The following is a 21,112-nucleotide window of genomic DNA, read 5'->3' on the forward strand; positions in this document are numbered from 1 at the left end:
TGCTTGTCGTTCCAACCCAGTTCCAACAATGCATTTCTCGGAGCGAGAAAGAGGAACTGCTTGACGTTGCATATTAGAACTCATTAAAGCTCGATTCGCATCATTATGTTCGATAAAAGGAATGAGGGAAGCTCCAATAGAAAAATATTGAAAAGGAAAAATACTTCGAAGATGAACCTGTTCCCATGCAATAGTCAAGAATTCTTGACGGTATCGAGCTGGAACAACCTGTTCTTCCTGAATATCCTGATTTAAGGCTAAAGAATTTCCTGCCGCTACCATATAGTATTCATCTCTACCTGGTGATAAATAAAGCATCCGTACCCCGGTTGACCTCTCAGAAATTTCATAAAAAGGGCTTTCTAGAGATCCCCAATGACCAATCCTCGCATGAATTGCTAAGGATCCAATAAGTCCAACATTGATTCCTTCAGATGTGTCAATTGGGCAAATACGTCCATAGTGACTAGGATGGATATCTCGTATCCGAAAACTAGCAGTGCGCCCTGTCAGTCCTCCAGGGCCCAAATAACTTAATTCATGTGCCATATGGATTTAGAGACAGAGAAGTTCTCATATTCAGGCTATGTTGTGGTTCTAAGTCGTGTGTATCGGCATTGTTTAGTGACTATCGGGGTTTGGAGACCCGAGCGGATCTTTTGTGCTTGGAATGTTAGATTTTGGATGGGATATTGGGTTCAGACTGGTTGTCTCCGTATTGTGTCATTCTGGACTATTGCACTAAGGCGGCACTGTTGGCTATGCCGGAAATGCCACGGATTGAGTGGCGAGGTCCGTAGGATTATGCCTTAGTGGAGTGGTTTTATATTTCGAAGGCCCAACGAACGGTTGTGAAGGATTGTCTTTCTTATTTAGGCTTTCGTGATGGATGTCAGTGTAGAGGCTTCTACCATTGATTCAGTTCCGGTGGTGAGGGACTTTTCAGATGTGTTTCTTGTGGTCGGGCATGTTGTCGGGCAGGGAGGTTGATTTCGATATTGATTTGATGTCAGGCACCGTATCGTATGGCACCGGCAGAGTTAAAGGAGTGGAAGGAGCAGCTTCAGGATTTCCTTGATAAGGAGTTCGTTGGCAGGCCAATGTGGATGCGTGTTCTAACTTGAGTCGGCTTGGTTGGCTCTGAAATGTATTATTGACGGATGCGTTGATTCGATTGTTATTGAGCTTATTATTAATCTGAGGAGATCTATGAGTTACCTTTCCGTGTTGCGAGGTATTATGATTTGTTGGTTATGGGCACATATGGTGCGGTTCTATTGGGGTTTCATAGTGGAAGTCGAGCGGGGAGAGTAACTGGGTACTACGCGGTAGATGACGTATTGATTGTGTCCTTTCGAGTTGTGAGGTGTTATGTATTTGCTTTACCGTGGTTATGATGATTCACTTTGGTTATAGACATCAATTGCGCGTGGTCGTCAATTTCGAGCAGAGTGACTTGAGGTGTTTCATGTGGAGCAGTGTTTGGATAGGATCGCGCATTGCAGCAAATATATGTGGAGGTATGACCTTGCGGGTTAGATTCGTATGTTCTGTTCCTATGATGTGAGATGGGTTCTCAGCCTTGTGTTGTGGTGGTACTGGTGAGCTTGAGGTACAACTCTTTCATTTGAGTCATTTTCATGATTTGAGTATGTTCAGACCGTTGCTTATTGGTGCGTGTATTATGCAAGTTGTGGCTTAGGCCTATATTGATGTGTCTTGTCACCAAAGTGGTGTGTTGGATTAGAGGAGATAATTGAGATCATTAATGAATACGAACAGATTCGATTTCAGCATATTGGAAGGATAATATTGAGGTTCGGCTCAGAAATTTGCTATGGTCTTTACCAAAGGAGAAATGGCTTCAGGAATGGTTGATCTGAAAAATGGTTATGGCTTACTGTGTGTTTCATTTATCATTGGCAGTATATGAAAGTATTGGAATGAGATTTTAGTTGATAAGAGGTTTTCTACCGGTATTCGGTTGTTGTGGGCAGCTACTGTGAATAGAAGTTATCGATACAAGCGTTTGAGTTATGTGGTTTATCATGAAATGGCATCCTAGGTTGCAGGTATGGTTGGTTACAGCTGGTCCGGGCTTATTCATAGTATAAATGTGAGATTCTAATCGTATTAAGGATTTTAGAAGTGGAAATGTGGTTCTATAGTTTATGGGCTAGATTGAGTTGTGAAATTTTAGTTACAATGTGTTATCAGACCTATATGAAATAGGGTGACATGGGATCACCCCCAGGTATGTGCATGGTAAGATTATTCAGCGATTGATTGGCTTTTGAAACAACTTGGGTCACGTTCAAGGACGAACGTATGTTTAAGTGGGGGAGGATGTAATGACCCGACCGGTCGTTTTGAAATTTTGCGCTTCGATCGCCAGTTCTCGGGTATGATTTGCCCCGTGTGGTGTAATATGACTTATGTAAATCATTGGTTTGGGTTTTCAGGGAAATCAGAACGAATTTGGAAGAACAATTCTCAGTTTGTAGCTTGAAATTTGAAAGGTTTGACCAAGATTTGACTTGTTTGTATATGATCTCGGATCGGAATTTTTATGATTTGGTTAGCTCCGTTGGGTGATTTGGGACTTAGGAGCGTGATCGGAATGCATTTTGGAAGTCCATGGAAGGTTTAGGCTTGAATTAGCAAAATTGAGATTTCGGCATTTTCCGGTAGATAGGAGAGATTTTGATATAGAGGTCGGAATGGAATTCCGAGAGTGACAATAGCTTCGTTGTGTCATTTGGGATGTGTGCGCAAATTTCAGGTCATTCGAACGAGATTTGATAGACTTTTTGATCGAAAGCATAATTTAAGAGTTCTTGGAGTTCTTAGGCTTGAATCCTATGTTAAATTGGTGATTTGATGTTGTTGTGAGCGTTCCGAAGTTTTGAACAAGTTTGAACGATGTCAAGGGATGTGTTGGTACAATTGGCCGAAAATCATAGTTGTAGCAGGTCCAGAAGGGTTGCAGGCCTCAGAACTCACCCGCGTGGTCCGCACAAAAAAGAAGTGCGGTCGCGGTATGTGTTGTGCGAACCGCACAAAATGAAGTGTGGCCGCGGTAGGTGCCATGCGGACCGCACAAAATGCTGTGCGGCCGCGGTGGGGAACGTTTCGCTAGTCCTACTTCGGAAGCTCATATCTTTTGATCTAAAAGAAATTTTGAGATGATTCAAAAACGAAAATTGTAGCTCTTCGTGTATAGTTTCTAGAAAGGTAAAGATATCGCAATTTGGACATTTGTAGCGAAAGTTATGTCCAAAATACAAAAGCCTATCACTGCAGAGGAAAGCCTGTGCGGCCGCGGTTATTTTGGTGCGGACTGCACTGGTTTTGTGTAGACCGCGGTCGATTTTGTACGGTCCGCAGAGGTGGAAATCTGTGGGGTACTTTATAAATACGAGGTTTTGGGTTTTATTTGATATTTTGACCTAGAGATCTCGGATTTTGGCGATTTGTTGAAGGTTTTTCAAGAAATTCATTGGGGTAAATGATTCTAACTCAGATTTGGCTAGAGTACATGAATCTATCATTTAATTCATCATTTAATTCGTGATTTGGGATGAAATTTGGGAAGAAAATTGTGCAATCTTTCAAAAATGTAAAATAATGATTAGAAGGACCAAATGGTATCGGAATTGGATAATTTTTGTATGGTTAGACTCGTGAGAGTATAAGGATTCTAGTTTTGTGAATTTTGTCAAATTCCGAGATGTGGGCCCCGGGGTCGATTTGACCAATTTCTGGAATTTTGCGGTAATTCGATTATTTTTGCTTGAGTTTTGTTCCCTTAACATATTGTGACGTATCCGTTCTGATTTTGGATAGATTCGAAGCGTATGGAGGCCGATTTGATGGGCAAAGGCATCGCGAGCTAGAGATTTAGCCAGTTCGAGGTGAGTAATGGTTGTAAATGATGTTCTGAGGGTTTGAAACCCCGGATTGCACATCGTAGTGCTATATTGAGGTGAGGCACACGCTTGATGATAAGCGTGAGGTCGTGTACTATTGGGGATTGTGACTTGGTCCGTCCCGATTGATGATTTTACCGCGCATTTGACGGAAACTTATATGTTATCATCATGGTTTGGGCTGATTGCCATATTTGGGCTTCGTGCCAACTATTTGAACCCTTCGGCGATTTTTATTACTATTTCCTTACTATTTTGACTTACTAATTGAACTCAGTCATGTTATTTTTTACTGTTTTACTACTCAGCCATTTTTACTCCATTTTGAGACTTAAATGATATTTTCAATGATGTTTTGGGCTGAGAAATACTGTTTTACTAATGCTCAAGTGGCTTGTGAATATTTTTGACTGAGTAAGGCCGAGGGCTTAGTTGTGAGGAAACACTGATACTGATTTGAGGCCGAGGGCCTGAGATATGTACGCCAAGAGGTGGCTTGTTGATATTGTTTATGAGGCCGAGGGCCTGAGATATATACGCCACGAGGTGGCTTGACTAATATGAGGCCGATGGCCTAGATTTGATGCCATGATATGGCTTGATATTGCGCTTGGACCGTAAGGGACCCCTCCCGGAGTCTGTACACCCCCAGAGAGCGCGGGTACCCATTGTGATGTGAGATATAGTCTGAGGGGCTGATATTGTTCTATGTGATAGCCCGAGGGGCTGATATTGTTCTATATGATTGCCTGAGGGGCTGGTACCGTTCTATGTGATTGCCCGACGGGCTGGTATTGTTCTGAGGTGTTGCCCAAGGGGCGGAGTTGTTGACATTGAGCTCGAGGGGCGAACCTTTATGTGTTTATCTTTCATATTTACCTGTCATTTACCTGTTAAACTATGTTATTTGTGCCCGAGGGGCGGATTTCTGTGCTTATCTGCACTAACTGTTTTGCATTCATTTGCGTACTGTTGAAAAAACCATTTTCAAAGAAGTTTAAACTGAGCTAAGATGTTTAAAGAGATTTTATAGCTTCACTGCTTTCTTACTGGTTTTTGAACTGCTTCTATACAACATCTTGATATGCTTTACGTGATTTTTTGCCTTCAGTCTTTATTTACATTTGTTACTCACTAAGTTGGAGTACTCACTTTACTCCCTGCACCCCTGTGTGCAGATTCAGGCGTTGTTGGTACCGCTCCTGAGTGCTATACCTCCAGCTTCAGGCGGGCTTTCGGAGATTTCGAGGTAGCTGTTGACGTCTGCAGCCCCGTGTCTCTACTCCCTTATCATCTCTATCTCTTTTCAGACATCTGTACTATCTTATAGACTTAGCAGACTTGTAGTATGAATTATAGACGCTCATGACTAGTGACACCCCGGTTAGGGCTGTGTCGGGCTGGATTTCCGCATTGTTATCTATATTCCCGCTATTTAGTATTGTTTAAATCATGTTTAGACTATTTTTATGTTGATTAACTGCTTTAAAAGTTGAGTTAGGTTGAACTGGCTGGCCTTGTCTTCACGAAAGACGCCATCACGACTGGGTTCGGGGTTAGGGTCGTGACATCTATTGAGCCCATAAATGTGCATAACTATTGGATATGATATATTCGATTATGGAAGTACAAATCCAAAGATGCCCACTCTTGCTGAAAGGGAAGATTTTGATTGATATGGCCACTACGAGGAAAATAATAAGAGTAATTAACTTGATATAATTGATAAATTACACCAAAAGTGCAGAACATCTTTACTTTCACACTGTAAATAATTTAGCTCCGTTTTAAACTCAATATTGTTTGAGAAAACTAATTGGAAATGTACGAGCAAACTGGATATCATATCTCTATGCAATAAAAGTTCCGGTAAGTTTGAAATTAAGATTCGACTACCTAGTTATATACAACTACAATATCATACCACTTAAACATAATTTTTATACATATTTTACATAATACGTTTTCTGTATATTTTCTATCTGATTTATACATAGTAAATATAAATTTCATACAACTAATTATATATAATACAATTTATCTACAATTTTCATACATTATTTCTACCCAGTTATATACAACTACAATATCATACAACTTAAATATATTTTTTATACAATATTATTCAGCTTTCATGCAATGTTTCAATAAAAAAAAATATAAATAACATAATACAATTTTTCTACAATTTTACTACAATTTCTGCAGTATAATGTATGACATGTTTTCTTCTTCTTCTTCTTCTTCTTCCAATCTGAAATTCAGTCAAAATCAAGTCTAATCTTCACCAAAACATCCTTAAAATTGAGATATAAACTCCAAACCATATTTTCAATTGTTTGCAACAGTACCCAATCCAAACAAATAATAATTTTTGAAAACCCAAATTCGAATTCAAAGCTTCAAAACTTTTTAATGGCTGTCAATGGTAGAATTGCTGCTATCTTTTTCTTTGCTTTACATTACTGGAATTAGGGATTGGGAGATAGAGAGAGACGTAGAGAGAATTCCCAATTATTTGCAATAACACTCAATTCAAACAAATAATGTTTTTTGAAAACCCAAATTCGAATTCAAAGCTTTAAAGCTTTTTAATGACTGTCAATAGTAGAATTGATGCTCTCTTTTCCTTTGCTCTACATTACTAGAATTAGGGATTGAGACGTAGAGCGAGAAAGATCACAGGAGAGGGAGCGCAGGAGAGAGACGGAGAGAGACATGAGGGAGAGAGAATAAGGATGAGAAATAATTGATTCCTAATATAAAGGGATACTCATTTAATTTTTAAAATATGTATAATTAGTAAATTTATATATAGGAAGTAATTAAATTAAAACTTGAGTAGGAAGAGTAATAAGATTTCCACTAATATATAGGCATGTAAAAATCCTTTTTTTTATTACGTTACATTGATTACGTTATCACTTGGCTTCCAATCAAACGCCTTATAGTATTCCGTGGGCTTTGAATAGTTGGAGGGTATTATGGTAACGTCATACAAACCGTAGATGTCAGTGAATCCATACCAAACGTCCCTGCAGTGCAGGCAACACACAACTCATCTTTGCACAACCCAAGTCCGCCTTTTCCCCCCCTTCTCTCTCTCTCGCGCTCTCTCTCTCTCTAGGGTTAGGGTTTCTTAACGGCGTTATATTTGAACCCTTGAGAGATCAAATAATGGTGCAGCAAATCCCCTTTTTGTGTGAAAAGCTCTTTAATTCAATCCGTCTTCACTCCTTCAGCTCAACTATGGCTTGATTCTGCTCTTCTCTCGGTAACTTTTTATTTTATATTTTGAATTCAGTTTTACGGTGTGCTTCAATTGGTGTTTTTATCTTCTTCTGTGGAAATTGGCTATTTTAAAACTTTCTGCATTTAAGAATATTAAGTTCCAAAATATATGTATTTGCTTATTGCTTTATTCTTAAGTTGCTTTACCATTAAGTCATTTTGAAATCTGGGTGTCGAACTTTGTTATTTTTTCACTTGTGCTTATTTGATCATTGGAGTGCTGCTGACATTTTGAACTGATTAATTTTCGACTCCATTTTTGTGCTTTTGTTAAGAAAGATGTGTTTTTCCTTTCGTTTTATCAATTAGTCAAGGTCGTGGATGACTTGAATAATTTTGCAACTTGAATTGTGTGTGGCCATACTGGTGTACTGGAGATTGATAAGCAAATTGTGTTTAAATTTTGAAAAGAAAGAATGGTATTCTCTCCTCCCTGCATTTTGTTTTATTTTGAAACTACACTGTCAGATTGGCACAACTTTTATGCATTCTATTTCTGGTGAAGGTGGCATTCCCGATACGGAAATGTATAATGTTCCTGAACAAGGACATGCAGATGCTTATATGGTAAAGTTTGGGGCTACTGATCACTAATGGACTTTCTTAAGCATCTTTGCCTTTAACATGTTTTATTCTTGAATGTGGTGTTTTGTAATGATAGAAGATTGAATCCTTCTTTTAACAGATTCAAGGAACGGAGCCAATGCAGATCACCAGTCCGCTGCTTCAAAACTTTGAAACTATGTACAATGAAGAACTGCGCGAGTTTGTTGTTGATCAGGGATTATATTATCCTACTACCACCAATTATGGCTACCTCTGTACAGGTACAGGATTGCGTAAATTTCATTTGAGATGACATTGATTGCCTCAATACACTCAATTAGAATTATTTGACTTTGTTAGGATTTGAATCGCCCAGCGATTGGGATGACCACCAAAGAATTTTTGGTCTGGATGGTCAAGATATTCAGTATATGGTTAGTTCATTCTCAGTTTTATGTCTTATTAAAAAATAATTTCTTCAATTTTCCTGTGGTCTCTTTCTTAATTGTATTTGCTAACATCGTGTTTATTTCCATTTCAGGGTGCACCAAATGAAAATCTCCCATATATGTATTATACACCTAACTATGGATATGCACAGTCTCTGTTCAACCCATACAACCCTTACATCCCTGGTGCTGTAGCAGGGGTTGATGGCTCATATTTAGGAGCACAACAGTACTATGCTATCCCATCATATGAAACCAGTGTGTCTTCTCCTTCGTACTTCCCCGTGGTGCTACCGAGTACATCTGACGTTATGGTGAACAGAGCAGACACGATAGTTGAGAGTACTCTATCTACTGCTAATAGAGCTAATAGAGCCGATGTTTCTCGTCTCAAGCATAATTTGTCTTCAGCATCTCCAACCTTCACCCCAGCTCCATTAAAGCTGGCTTCAGGTCATAATAGTTTTAACAAAGGATCTGGAATTGCAAAATCTAGTGGTAGATCAGGCAAGCAGCCCATGATGCATGGAAATATTGCTTCTGATAGGTTCTCTATTCAATCCTCGGAAGTACATGCTGTAAGGATTTGTCCTAGTTAGTGATATTTCCAGTATTGTGTTTTGGCTTTTAAAAGGGAGGGCATTCCCATAGATTTATCTGTGTTGTGGAAGCTGAATATATAGAGAGTGATTGAATCACAACTACTATATCTAAATGGTAGCTAATCAATAGTAAATGAGACAATAATAAAAAGGAACGCCAGAAGTTTACGAGGTTCGACAAAATTTGATTTTCTGCCTAGTCCTCGGATACAATCAACTCAAACTTTATTTCACTCCAAAAAATACAAGTGAAATATTACAAGAGAGAAAGAAGACTCAAATGCCTTAGGAGATAAGAAGGCAAGTGAGAGGTGTTTACAAATGAACAAAACCGTTGCTATTTATAGAAGGGAAATGGCCTTAATAATCTCATGCATGACATCACATAAACTGTGATCATACAATGTAAATGCATGAAAAATGCATCTACCAATTTCCTCCTAAAAGGAGGCTTCCAAATGTTCACACTAGTTTACATTAATCTTACCAAATTTAACAAATCTCCACCTTGGCAAGATTCCACTCTTTCAATTTTCTCTAACTAATAAATTTTGATTGTTGTCAACTTCAATCTTCAAAGTTCAACAATGTTGTCAAGTTCAAACAATGTTGAAACTTGATCGCAGTCATCATTTTTGTTAGCATATCGGCTGAATTGTCTGTAGTCCGAATTTTTTGCACCATGACTCCACCTTCTATAATATCTCGTATAAGTGATATCGAACATCAATGTGCTTTGTCCTTGCGTGATAAACTTGGTTCTTTGCTAATTGGATAGCACTTTGACTATCACAAAATAGTGTGATGTTTTCTTGATCAATACCAAGCTCTCTAAGCAACCCTTGAAGCTAAGTTGCCTCCTTTACAGCCTCCGTAATTGCCATGTACTCTGCCTCATTAGTAGACAAAGCAATCGTTGACTGCAAAGTAAGCTTCCAACTAACAGGTGCATTTGCAAAAGCGAAAACATAACCAATAGTTGATCTATACTTGTCCAAATTACCTGCATAATCTGAGTCACAATATCCAACCAGATACCAACTATCTTCCTGCTCAAAAATCAGTCCAATATCTATAGTATTACGAATATACCGTAGAATCCATTTCACATCTTGCCAATGCTCCTTTCCTAGATCATGCACATACCTGCTTACAACTCCGATAGAATGTGAAATATCAGGTCTTGTGCAAACCATTGCATACATCAAGCTACCAACGACATTTACATATGGTACTTTTGACATATACTCTCGTCCAGCTTCATTCTTCGGCGACATAGCAACAATAAGCTTAAAGCGAGGAGCAAGCGAAGTGCTAACCGACTTCGTGTTCTCATTCATGCCAAATCGATTTATTACTCTCTTCAAGTATTCTTTCTGAGATAGACAGAGTTTCTTTGAATGTCTATCTCTTTTTATCTCTATGCTCAGAATTTTCTTCGCCTCACCCGAGTCCTTCATCTCAAACTCCTTTTTTAGTTGAGTCTTCAACTTCTCAATTTCCTCTTGACTTTTGGAAGCTATCAACATATCATCAATGTATATGAGAAGATATATGAAAGATCCGTTTTCAAGCTTGCGCAGAAACACACAATGAACGTATTTGCTTCTTCTGTACTTGTGCCGCAACATAAATTTATCAAATCGTTTGTACCATTGTCTAGAAGAATGTTTCAATTCGCACAACGATTTTTCAAGTTTGCACACCATATTTTCCTTTCCAACAACTTTGAATCCTTCTGGCTGAGTCATATAGATTTCCTCTTTCAAGTCTCCATGTAAAAATACAGTTTTTACATCTAACTGAACTAGTTTCAAATTCAACTGTGCTACCAAAGCCAACAAAATTCTAATGGAGGAGTGTTTCACGACCGGAGAAAACACCTCATTATAATCAATTCCCTCCTTTTGAGCGTATCCTTTGGCCACCAATCTTGCTTTGTAGAGAACATCTTCTTGGTTAGGAAATCCTTCTTTTCTTTGCAAATACCCATTTGCACCCAATTGCTTTCTTTCCCTTCGGGAGATTGGTCAATTTTCATGTGCGATTCTAATGAAGGGACTGCATTTCTTCATTCATGGCAATCCTCCACTTATCTTTTTCCGATTGGATTGCATCTTTATAAGTGGTAGGAACACCATCAGCTACAATTGAGGCTTCACAAGCCACCATCTTTATGAGACGAGCAGGTTTCTTTATTGTTCTTTTGGGCTTGCTGGTTGCTATTGACTGAAGTTGTTGTTGAGGTTCCTGAGTTGGAATCTCCCTCTCCACTGGCTCTTCTTCCAGAGAAAAATCTTCTGTTGTTTCCTCGTTTTCTCCATGTGTTGGAAAAATTAATTTTCTCTCGAACTCCACCTGCTTTGAAGCACCAACAGTTTGTTTGACATCTTCAACTGTTGCCTTATCTGTTATGGCAGACTGAATATAATTTTTCTTGTCTCTAGACACCATAAGCGGTATCCTTTGACTCCAGAAGTAATCCCCATAAATATAGCTTTCTTTGCTCTCGGATCCAATTTTGATTCTTTCACATGATAATATGCAATTGAGCCAAATATATGCAAAAAACTATAATCTTCAGTAGGTTTTTCATACCATTTTTCAAATGGAGTTCTGCAACCAATAGTGGCAGATGGTAGACGATTAATGAAGTGGCATGCATATGTTATTGCCTTAGCCCAAAATTCTTTGCCTTAGCCAGTATTGGATAACATACACCGAACCTTCTCCAGCAAAGTTCGATTCATACATTCTGCCACTCCATTCTGTTGTGGTGTATTTCTGACGGTGAAATGTCTCAAAATGCTATCATCTTCACAAATCTTATTGAATAGATCATTTTTGTAGTCTTTACCGTTGTCTGAGCGAAAACACTTTATCTTTCTGCCTTCTCTATCATCGCCTTCCATTTGAGAAATATTCCCAACACCTCATCTTTGGTTTTCATCGTATACACCCATACTCTCTGGGAAAAGTCATCAATAAAGGTTACAAAATAGTGTTTTCCACCTAATGAAAGTGTTTTGGAAGCACCCCAAACATCAGAGCGAACATATTATGGATAGCTCTTCCAAATTTAACTCTTTGTCTGTGTCCCCTTGATACAATGCTCACAAAACTCCAAATTACAAGTCTTTACTCCTTTTAGTAATCTTTGATCTGATAAAATTTTCAAGGATTTTCCTCTAACATGTCCCACGTACATGTGCCATAGCTTGGTTGCTTCTGCCTCCTTGTCATCAGTGGATGTCATTGTCACTGTCTCAATAACTGTACTACCGTGATAGTGGTACATGTTATTGTTTCTCCGAAGTCCTTTCATTACCACCAGTGCACTGGAGCAAATTGGTCCGGCAGGTCGGACCAATTTCTTAAATTTGACAAGATTAATTTGAACTAGTGTGAACATTTGGAAGTCTCCTTTTAGGAGGAAATTGGTAGATGCATTTTTCATGCATTTACATTGCATGATCACACTGATGTCATGCATGACATTATTAAGGTCATTTCCCTTCTATAAGTAGCAAGAGCTTTGTTCATGTATAAACACCTCTCACATGCCTTCTTATCTCCTAAGGCATTTGAGTGTTCTTTCTCTCTTGTAGTATTTCACTTGTATTTTTGGAGTGAAATAAAGTTTGAGTTGATTGTGTCCGAGGACTAGGCAGAAAATCAAATTTTGCCGAACCTCGTAAACTTTTGGTGTTCCTTTTTATTATTGTCTCATTTATTATTTATTAGCTACCATTTAGATATAGTAGTTGTGATTTAATCACTCTCTATATATTAGGCTTCCGCAATTTGTGAATTTATTATTTTTTCTTTCTGCTTTAATGGAAGTGTGGCCCATGGATCGCTTCCTAAGTTCATATCTTAATCCTTGGACAGGGTAAACTTTCTCAAGCTACAGGATGTGTAATGCATGGGAAGGCTTTGTCTAATCATGTTCAACTGAGAGCTTCTGTTCCTTTGAGTGGCTCGTTTAATCTTGGATCTGATGCTCATGAGCGAGCTAGTGCAGGAAAAGGTGGATCCAAGTTTCTGTATGGGACAGTGCCAAATGATGTGAAAGTTAGTTCTGATTCATTGAACGAGCAGAATCGAGGACCTAGGACCAATAAATCAGAAAATCAATTGGTTGTTAAGGCCTACACGACAAGAGCAGGAAATGTTAATGCACAAGGGAATATTGTAATTCATGCTGATGAGTACAATAGAGATGATTTTGTGCTGGATCTTTTGAATGCTAAGTTCTTTGTTATTAAATCATATAGCGAGGATGATGTGCATAAGAGTATGAAATACAATGTTTGGTCATCTACACCTAATGGAAACAAAAAGCTCAATAGCGCTTTCGAAGATGCTCAGAGAATTGCTGCTGGAAATCCAAGAGGCTGCCCAGTATTCCTCTTTTTCTCGGTGAGTGATTACTACTCCCAAGTTTGGTCAGTTTTTAAGCATGTAGCAAAGCTATGATTATTCAATTGTCTGCTTGATGCAAAGATCTTTTCATTGTTCAAATAAATTGACTAAATTGGTTTGGTTTTTAAATATGAAATGAAGGTGAATGCTAGTGGGCAGTTTTGTGGTGTTGCGGAAATGACTGGCCCTGTAAACTTCTGTAAGGACATGGATTTTTGGCAGCAAGATAAGTGGTCTGGTAGCTTCCCTGTGAAGTGGCACATGATAAAGGATGTCCCAAATCATAACTTTAGGCATATTATATTAGAGAACAATGAGAACAAGCCAGTGACTAACAGCAGGGACACACAAGAGGTTTGTTACTTATTTGGCGTACTGTGATTCTTATTTTTTTAACTCTTGTGTTTCTATTGATATGCTGTCCTGTAATTCGTTTTCTATTGGTTGACCTGGAAATATTAAGTTGGTCGACTATGTGAACATCTTTAGGAAGTTTATTAAAGCCATATTCAAGGAACTGCAGTTCCATAAATTTGCATAGGGGCTTCCAAGGAGGTGCTTCTCCCTAAAAAGTATTGGATATTGGCTTTGCTCATATATTTTCTCATGATTCAGTGCTGCAGCATTTACTTGTTTTCTTTAGTCTTTCTCTTGTTTCTTTATGCAGTGCTTATGTGGAAAGATTATCTTCATAAGCGAATGTAATTACATGAAAATTCAAATATTCTTGGTTGTCCTGGTAGATAAGAAAAATAGGCGGGAATACACTGACGAAGTCATCTAGGATGGGCCTGAATGCCTGATTAACTGAGTGCAGGATATTTTGTTACCAACTAATTTCTACATTTTGGATGGTTTTTTGGAAAATGTTTTATTGTCCCAATGAAACTGGCCTTTTTCCCCAAAAAACTTGACCTCTTTTCTTGAATTATTAAAATTTGTCTAACAATTCGAACAAATATAAACTAATACTGCGTTATATTACTCTAACTTGATTTGATATCCTATCAGCTAGCTGTTTCACTTTCCACGAACATTTTTCTTCCAAACTCATTATAACTGGTTGTTTATTCAATTACTCAGTCTATTTATCAGGATGGACAAGGTTTCATGGTACCAACAAATACCTTCTGCAGAATATGCCTTTTTGTTGTACTTGTTAGTTGTTACAAAAATGGATAGAATTCAGTCCTCTAGACATGCAAATAATCCATGAACCCCAGTACATGATCTAATGCATCAATAGCTTTTTTGTTACACCAAAAATACAAGTTTTGTGACATTTGAACTTCAGCAAAGACAAGGGTGACAACTTATCCTCAAAACTTCTACTATTCCTCTCTATCACAAGTTGCCCTAAGTATGCATTGTGAAATACTTTTTCCATAAGTTCTTATGCTCTTCTCCATTGTTCAACTCAAATCGCCATGATAAATTTTCATATTTCCATGTATATATGCATAGAAGAAACTTTAGTTACACATAATAAGGAAGGATGTCATGAAGAGTACGAGGGGAAGAAAAAGCTTGTGGTGCAGATGTTATCCCCATAGAGATTTGGAAATATGTTGGAATAGTATAACTTATCAAGCTATTTAATGCTATATATGTGATTGGAAGGATGCCTGGGGAGTGGCGAAAGAATACATCGATCCAATATATAAGAAAAGAGATTCAAAGTTGTGCGATTAAACATGGCATTGAAATTATAAGCCATATGATAAATTTTTAAATGACAGAGCATAAACGTGGGGACACTAAAAGAATGCCAGAGAGCCAATTTAAGTTATGCCTAGTAGATCTTTAGTGCAGGCTATATATTCTTAAGAAGATTGATGAAACTTTATAGGGAGATGGAGGACTGACATATGGTATTCACTGGCCTAGAGACAAAGCTTGTGATACAGTGCCAAGAAAAGTCCTTTGATGATGCCATATAGAATTTGCATTGACGGAGGCACGGAGCTGTTTATTATAGGAATAGTGGTTGGACATACAAAGGATTTCCTGTAATTGTCACCAGGGATATGCATTGGGCTGGTAGTTGGTGCTTGCTTACCCATTATGTACGTAGGATGGGCTCCCATGCTGCATTTTGTAATAGAAGACAGAATTTACGCGTTGCATGTTTAGCCGTCATAAGAATGTGAAGGTGATGTGGGATTAGATGGAACTGAATGCTTAAACACAAAGAATACAGATAACTAGGCTCAACATTCGATGAGAATGTTATTATAGATGAAGATGTAGCACATAATCAAAATAGGATGGTTGAAATGGAGCAGTGCTATTGGAGTGTTTTCCCACAAGATGATATCTACAAAAGTGAAAGACAAGTTCTAAAGAACGGTTGTAAGACTGACAATGTATATGAGAGTGAATGTTGGCCCTTTAAGGTCTAATATATCCAGAAGATGAATTTCGCATAATGCGGATATTTAGATGGATGAGCAGAATTAGAAATGATCATATTCGTCAGTAACTGCAAGTAGCGCACACAAAAAATAAAATGAGAATGTCACTTGATTGTTTGATCTTATGGATGTGCGCTATTACAAGATTAGACAAAATTGGAAATGCAGTATTCGGCAGAGAGTGCAAGCAACACACTTAGGATAAAATAAGAGAATGTCGCTTGAGATGCATTGGTCCGTAGGTGTCTATCCATGGTGATTAAAAGTATTAAAAGAGCACGAGGTAAACCAAAGATCACATGGAAGTTGTCTAGAAGATTTCTAATATCTTAAAATTCATACAGAGTTAGGGTACAACAGAGTACAAAATAAAATAAAAAAAGATTCACATAGGTGGCACCAATTAGTTGGAATCAAGGCTTAGTTATGTTGGTACGCTTCTTTAAGTCCAGTTCTTCGGTAGTGCCTCTTAGCCTTCTTATGAAGTTTCCATTCCGATAGAAATTGTAGAGAATTTCTGGTGTTGGACAGCCTAAAATCGTGAATATTGGATTGAGACGGGTCCAAGTGAAGGGACATGGTTGTGGTTATTCATATTACCGATCCAACTAGCTTGGGATTGAGACATAGTAGTCTTCTGCTCTTTCTTAGTCCATTTGAGCTTGCATCGAGTCTTTCAAGCTCCGGGCATCACCCATACTACCACAAGCATTCTGAGAAACACATTGAATTTGCCAGATGAATCTGCAATGTTAATAAGTGTTTGACTAATCACCGTTTTCCACAAAAGTAGCATATACTGCATAATTCCATATGCCTTGTTTGAAATATTATCATGTGTACAGGAAGCCTCATGGAGTGTTATCTGTCCTAATCCAGCCACTTTTGTTGGTGCATCATATAATGTGCTAAAACTTCCATGGCCACTGATACTCTCCTAGTGCTGCCTTCAACAACCACTCATAGCTTGATTAAGCTGATAAAACCCTATCCCTTTAGCCATCTATTGCATTGAGTCTAGTTTATTGTCCTCTAGCTCCATATCTTTGAATCTGGAAATTAGTAGACTGACACTCAACTATTCTGTCCGTTGGCTATGAACTCAAGGGGATTTATGCTCATGTTTTTTTTTATCAGTGTTATTAAAAGCCCTCGCTTCATCGCTTAAAGCGATGCAAATCAAGGAGGTGTTGTTCTTCATTGAAGTGTGCGCTTCAAACAATGACGCATAAAGTGATCCAAACTAAAACTGAATTTTTTCTTTAAATTTCAACTTTGAGGAGCTGATACATTGTCCTATATTGGATGGTGAAATAAGTCAGTCTAGTTATAATTTGATTGTTATAGTACTAAATTCATATTTGTTTTTATATGTTTTTGTTTTTCCATAAATTGTGCGCTTCACTTCAAGGAAGCATGTTGCTTCACTTTTCGCTTTTCGCTTCAAACCCTGTGATTCTGTTGTGTTCTTCTGCACTTTTCGCTTTTTGGAGCACTGCTTTTGATTATATTGCAGTTGTTTATCTGTTTTGGGTCTATGTCGTATATTTCATTTTTGGGTCTAGGAGAAGTTTATAATGGCATTTTATGTGAACTCGAGGAAAGTCATTGATGTTCCAGATAAAACAGAAAGTCTGACATCATTTGTTAACATGCAGATACACTACAAGAAAGGCATCGAGATGCTGAAAGTATTCAAGAATTATGCATCAAGGACATCTTTACTAGATGACTTCATGTATTATGAAACTAGGCAGATGATCCTGCAGGAAGAGAAAGCCAAGTTGCTAATGAGGAGCTATAAAAATCCATTTCTTGTGCCTGTATTAGATCCTCCACGCAAGCTAAATTCTATTTTTGATTTCCCTTCCCGTGAAGGTGAGACAATATCTAAGCACAATGATTCCGAACAATCTGAAATTTGTGCAGTTCCTGCAGAACTGGATTTGAAAGATTCCAAAACCAACAGGGGGAATGCAAGTGATGGTGACAAATTCGTGGTAGATGGAGATCCCAATACTGGGAGTGTGTTGAGGATTGCTTCCTTAGCAATCAATCCAAAGGACTTGAAATCTCAGCCCCCAGAAGCTGAATGCTCTACTGCTATCACTCTGGCAAGTGGGGAGTCGGTTGATGTTGTCACTGTGGGGTCTATGCCAGTAAACGTTAATGGATTTGCTGAATCTTCTGGTTTTATATCAATTGGAACAATTCCACTGGACCCTAGAGCTCTCCAGCGTGACAAGGCAAGTGGATCTGGAAAAATTGTTCCCAAGTGATGCAAGCATAATGTCCAGAAGCATTGAACAGAGTTATTTTCCAGCTGTGTATTATAATATTGGTGCGCTCATAGTTGATCTGCAGTCACTTTTCTGAGGAATTATGTGTTCATTTACCTTTTCCTCAAGGGTGCGGTGGAGGTTCTAATTTTAGGTTGTGTTGGAGTCGGATGGTTGGCAGAGATTTTGCTTTAAATACAATGTAAGTTGTCCCTTTTGTCATTTTGTTTCAACAAATTCAGGATATGAAATCCTGTCCTCGTCATTATGAGGAAACAAAGAAAAATAGATATATACTCAGCACAATTTTTTCTTTATTTGCTGTATACTTTTGAGTGGAAAACAGAAATACGTCCCCTCTATCTCTCGAAAAAAAGAAAAAGTAAAAACAGAACTTTTCCATTTGCAGCTCATTAATGGACAAATGTAATTCTTCTTTACTTCTTTGCTGAATGAAATTTTAGACCTTCTCATGATGTTATGCAGGACAGTGCAACTGCTGCTGATGGGAATGCGTCCAATGAAATTTGTGATTGGTCATTTGCCCAAAGCAACCTCAAAACTTAGGGCATTTTAATTGCAATAAACGCGTTTAGTTATTCAAATTACAATATTGCAACAAATTATAATTCTTCTGTAATCCGCCCCTGTCCCAGCTGTCGTATCCGCTCAGTTATTTCACTTGTTGATGAGGATGATGAAGTCTCCCCCCGTGATGGGGACCTAAGGCCCCACAAGAGGAAGGCTATTGATGTATTTGGGGGGGGGGGGTTGCAGGAGTCCCCATGGCTGTCGATTCGGTGGAGGATGACTTCACTCTTCGCCGTCGAAGATATTCATCGGAGACAATGTTGGGGTGACTTCTGAGGCCTAACAACGGGAAGACGCGAATACGACATGCTGGTGTGTCCCGAGGAGGAGATGGTCGTGGAGAGGACACTTGATGACATCTCCGTGTTTGCGAGGCAGGAGGAGGCTTCATCTTCTAGGGCGATGCTTCTCCGCGGCAGTCGAGGATAGAGGAAAGGACGTCATCGATGAGGGCGATGAGTCAGGTTCCGACATGGACCCTGACGATCTTAGGATGATCGATGAGGGGCTCACTCAAATCGAGGTGATGATTAAGGGAGGCTCTAGGACCATCACTATCCCAACGGATCGTGATTTGTTGCGAAATACCGAGGAGGTGCTCCCTGCTCTCGGTTCTCTCTGCTCCGATGCCGAGGGCGTCACCCTAAAGGAGATAACTGACAGTACCCTGTCAAAGAACATTGTCGATCTCGCTCTCAGTGTAAGTATGGTTGTTGTCTGTTCTTTTCCTTTTGCTTTAACTTATTTTTAAGTTCTAACTTTCGCCTTTTCTTTGATTTGCAGACGCTCATTTTGGAAATTGAGAGTGCTCGGAGGGAGAAGAGACGTAAAGAAATTTACGTGAAGTTGAAGGGTATTTACGAAAAGTACCATAGAAAGTACGGGACCTTCGGAGGCAACTTCGCGAAGAGAGTGACGTACCGGCCTTGAGAGAAGAACTGAAGAAAAAGGATGAAAAGCTCATGGCGGCAGTGGAGAGGTTCAACGTTCTTGAGGGAGCATTGAAGAGAAAAGAAGAACTCGAGCTAAGTAAGGGTGTGTAGGCCCAATGCAACGATCTTCAAACTCGGCTGGTTTAACTGCGAAGCCAGTTGGACGGGTGCCAGCTCGAAATCGACACTCTCAGGGGTAGGTCGTCGCGAAGCAATAGTTGCTCGAGCAGGCGGAGTCTTCCCGACTAGATGCTCGGAGAAAGGTTGACATCCTCAAGCTAGCGAATAGGACTCTCCCCTCTGGGCGGGATAATGTTTTGTCAACGGCTAGAGCTAAAGAGGAACGACTTGAGGAGAGGATTGGGGAGCTGGACAAGGAAAACTCTGAGCTGCATGATCGAGTTGTTGCTCTTGAGGCCGAGAAAGCCCAGCTGCTTGCGCGACCCTTTTCATCTAATGCTTCTGAGTATCCTAACATTCCTCGGGAGCTGTACGAGGAGTGGATCCACGTTGAGGCGCGACTGGATGTGCTCCGTGATTTGAATACGGCGGGATCTATTTTTGAGACAGCCCTCGAGGATGCTCGAGTCAAAGCTCGTGAGGCTCGGCTCGCTTGTGATTATGATCATGCTACACCCCAACCTGGTTCCGAGGAGGATGAGGATAAGGGTGTGGATCGGCTTGCGGACGGTGCTTGGTTTGACTCCGCTTAAGGTCAAGGCAAGGATGAAGAGGGCGTCGAAGGTCGGGATGGTGATGGCCACTTGTTTTTGTTTTAACTTCTTGTATTTTATTTGTTGGTGTCTTCGTGCGGTTTTTGTTAGAACTCTTCGTCTGAATACCAAAGTTGTCTTTTGTTTTATACGCACCTTTTTCATTCCTGCATTTTGTTTCTGTACTTGCATGTTTTACTTTTGTACTTGCATATTTTGCTTCTTTATTCCCTTTGCTTTTATCCTCTAGATGGCCGTAGCCGTTGGGCCGAATAGCCGTATGCCGCATCGGCTCTTTGTTTGAATAAGTCGAGTATGTCTCTTAGTTGAGATGTGGCCACGGATCGATAGGTGTTTTTCGATTTTGTTGAACATACCTTTAAGTTAAATTGAGGTCGGGGGCCGATAGGTGCTGTTCGAGCTAGTCGAGCGTTCTTTTAAGTTAAGTCGAGGCTAGAGGCCAATAGGTGTTGTTCGAGCTTGATCGAACTTAACCATTCATTAGGTTGTAGCCAAGGGCCAATAGGTGTTGTTCGAGCTTGGTCGAACTTAACTGTTCATTAGAGTAGTTTCGATAAATGTGAATTTCTATTACTTTGACGTTGTTTCTGATTACATTATTTTGCCCTTGGGCAATTTTTGGAGAAAGTTACAAGTTTTGGGTGTTGGCTGGCGTTCCAGTGCCAGTCCCAATATATCTAGTGTCTTCATTGTTCGACTTGGAGAATCTTGACAAATATAGACCGTTATAAATGATATTAAATTTGACATTTAACATACATATAGTTTCTTGAAAATATATTAATTGCTAATCATGTATTTGTAATATTGTAAAGATAATTGACAAATAATTTATAAATTAATTAAAAAAACTAAAAGTACATATTTTTGTAAGAATATCCTGGACCACAGGTTTGATAAAAAGATTAATATTTAAAAAT

The 21,112-nt window shown here is 39.0% G+C and overlaps 1 protein-coding gene across 4 annotated transcripts; it reads left to right on the forward strand.

Moving 5' to 3' along the window:
- The first annotated feature begins 6,955 nt into the window (after positions 1-6,955).
- On the forward strand, positions 6,956-20,343 carry LOC104214705 (YTH domain-containing protein ECT4-like). 4 transcript variants are annotated; one of them, XR_707987.2, is made up of 10 exons: positions 6,956-7,203; positions 7,726-7,787; positions 7,906-8,047; positions 8,127-8,200; positions 8,308-8,793; positions 12,709-13,239; positions 13,384-13,596; positions 17,315-18,137; positions 18,422-19,226; positions 19,310-20,343. XR_707987.2 is itself a non-coding variant. In XM_009764416.2 (8 exons), exons 2-8 carry the CDS (start codon positions 7,746-7,748, stop codon positions 17,933-17,935), a joined length of 2,109 nt encoding a protein of 702 aa, XP_009762718.1. In that variant the 5' UTR covers positions 6,956-7,203; positions 7,726-7,745; the 3' UTR covers positions 17,936-18,337. The 4 variants fall into 4 exon arrangements, 2 of the variants coding, with proteins under 2 accessions (XP_009762718.1, XP_009762719.1); XR_011402096.1 differs by having other exon boundaries at positions 18,427-19,226; XM_009764416.2 differs by lacking the exons at positions 18,422-19,226; positions 19,310-20,343 and having other exon boundaries at positions 17,315-18,337.
- Positions 20,344-21,112: the final 769 nt, after the last annotated feature.

The sequence above is a fragment of the Nicotiana sylvestris genome, chromosome 9, assembly GCF_000393655.2.
Source record: "Nicotiana sylvestris chromosome 9, ASM39365v2, whole genome shotgun sequence".
Classification (NCBI taxonomy): domain Eukaryota; kingdom Viridiplantae; phylum Streptophyta; class Magnoliopsida; order Solanales; family Solanaceae; genus Nicotiana; species Nicotiana sylvestris.